This window comes from Dromiciops gliroides, chromosome 6 (genome assembly GCF_019393635.1).
Source record: "Dromiciops gliroides isolate mDroGli1 chromosome 6, mDroGli1.pri, whole genome shotgun sequence".
Classification (NCBI taxonomy): Eukaryota; Metazoa; Chordata; class Mammalia; order Microbiotheria; family Microbiotheriidae; genus Dromiciops; species Dromiciops gliroides.
Window position 1 is genome coordinate 21,042,363 of NC_057866.1, and position 2,663 is coordinate 21,045,025.

The 2,663-nt window shown below is 36.4% G+C and overlaps 1 protein-coding gene across 1 annotated transcript; it reads right to left on the reverse strand.

Annotated features, from left to right (window-relative positions):
• Positions 1 to 539: 539 nt before the first annotated feature.
• LOC122731249 (olfactory receptor 4C6-like) lies at positions 540 to 1,469 on the reverse strand. The gene has a single exon (XM_043971242.1). The coding sequence runs from the start codon at positions 1,467 to 1,469 to the stop codon at positions 540 to 542; it is 930 nt and encodes a 309-aa protein (XP_043827177.1).
• Positions 1,470 to 2,663: the final 1,194 nt, after the last annotated feature.

Consider the following 2,663-nt stretch of genomic DNA (forward strand, 5'->3'; position numbering starts at 1 on the left):
ACTAGCATGGGAAGATGTAATGGAATTGTGACCTTTGTTAGTAAAAAGAGTATGAGAACACATGTTTAAACAATTGTTACAAGAAATCATACTAGGCTTCACACTGGTCAATAAGACAAACTCAGGAAAAGGAAGTTAAAATCTATATTTTATTAGCACATCAAGGTAGCAAGCAGCTGGGTCTATCCCGTGTGGATTTCAGATTGTATGTGCTGCTTTTATAAAAAGGTAAAAAAAATATGAACAGCAAAATATGTAACGACAGAAACTGTTGATTGGTAAAATGATTCATGAGAATATGAGATTAGTGCTGCTATTAAATATTATAGGGATATGTGACTAGTGCTCATGGGCATGGGTATATCTTCCCACTGTCTCCCACAGGCTGGCTGTGAACATAACTGGTCTAAATAAGTTTAGAACATGGGGTTACTCAGACTAACTGCAAAATATCTGACTAAACAGAAGCACTGAGGAATTAACAAAACTACTACAGCATTTTTTCTTTTCATTTGAATGATATGATTGTTGCATATATGTTATTGAAAAAGCAAAGTCACATTTGTAATCCAGAGTTTCCTCATGGCAATTTTAACCTCTGTATTCCTAAAGGTATAGATGAAGGGGTTTAACATGGGAGTAATCAAAGTAGAACAGAAATTTATAGCTTTATCTATAGGAAAAGTGACCACTGGCCTCACATACAAGAATATACAGGGAGCAAAAAACAAGACCACCACTGTCAAGTGAGAAGTGCAGGTGGAAAGGGCCTTTCTTCTTCCTTCTGAACTACTACCCTTCAGGGAAGAGAGGATAACAGCATAGGAGACAATTAGTAAGAGAAAGATTGACAGGCACATTACTCCGCTGTTAGCAATGACTAAAAGGCCAAGAACTCGGGTGTCCATGCAGGTCAGTTTCAGTAATGGGAACAAGTCACATACAAAGTGATCTATAACATTAGGGCCACAAAAGGGAAGATGAACCATGAAGAGTAGTTGAATGGTGGCATGTAAGAAGCCCCCCATCCAGACTGCTGCCACCAACAGGAGGCACACCCGAGGACTCATGATGGTCATATAGTGAAGAGGTTTACAGATGGCCACATAGCGATCATATGCCATGACCACGAGGAGGAGGATTCCTCCGCCTCCAAAGAAATGTTCTCCAAAGATCTGAGTCAGACAGCCTTCCAGGGAGATGGTTGAGTAATGTTGGAGTAAATCTACAACCATCTTGGGAGCAATGACTGAAGAGTAGGTAGCTTCCATGATGGATAGAAAGGTTAGAAAAAAGTACATAGGTGATCTCAAAGTTTTGCTGGCAGTTATGGTTATGACAATGAGCATGTTTCCTATAATTGTGACAATATAAATAATTAAAATAATGACAAAGAATATTTTTCGAAGTTCTGGACTTTGTGTTAGACCTAACAGAATGAATTCAGTTACATTGTTTTTATTCTCCATTTTGGTCAATCCTCTGCCAACTTCCTGATTATTCAGTAGTCTTATTGGTTCTTTCCTTTTCTCTGTATTTCTTCCTCTAATGAGATATTGCTTATACCTCACCTAAACAATCCAGTTATTTTAATGCAATGTTGAGTCAATCATTAAACTTCTGTATGAAACTGTTTATTCTGTTGGGGATTAATTTTTTTTTTTCAGTGTGAATGAAGGGATACAAGATCCTCAGTGCTAAGTAATTTGATTCATCTTTCTTTCAACTTAGAAGTAATTGGTGATAATAAATTCCTTTGATCGATCTGGTTTGTGTGTAGCCCATAGAAGGGGAAAATGAATAGACAACACATTTGTCAGCAATTATAACTGAACAGGTAAATATGACTCCTACGGGTTGTTTTAAATCACATATACATCAACTACATATTTTACATTTTAGATGAAATTGTAATTAAGTTTAATTAGCAAGCATCATTTAAGTCAAATGGGAAGAAGGAGTCTAAAGTTTAACTGAGATAAGGGAGTAGATTGAATAATAATCTTGGAGACAGGAAAACTTTTAACTTCTACTTCTGGCTATATGACATTGAGCAAATTACTTAGCCTATAAGCACCTAGGTATCTCTGTAAGTCCAGAAACTGTAAAGTAGGGACTTAACTGCATGGGTAGTGGGAGCTTCCTTGTTAGGAGAATCTTGAATCCAATGAAATCAGATGTCTGTGTAAAAAGAAAAAAAAATCATTGAGCATGAGTAAAAAGAACAGTAATTGATAAATTAATGTTTACAAAATGTCTTACTATCAATGCCTAATTTAAGCCTCAAAATAATTCTCCAAGGTAATTCCTAGAGACATCATTTCCATGTTACACATGACAAACCAAGGGGTAAAGGGTTTTACTCCTGCTCACTCAGAAGGTAAGTGCCAGAGGTGGAATTCAAACACAGGAACCCTGGCTCCAAGCTGAATTCAGTTGAATAAGGGAGGTCTTCTCAAGAAAGTTTACTCAGGGAGGGGGGAAATACTTGTCATGAGGCAAGATATGTTATTTTAATAAAGGGTGAGAAATGAACAACTACCATGGTAGAGATATGATAAGGAAATGCTTCCCAAAAGACTGTCAACCCTTAATTACATATAATAATCACTTAACCAAAAACTTATAGAGAATCAATACACATTTTATGAGAAAATTCTAGA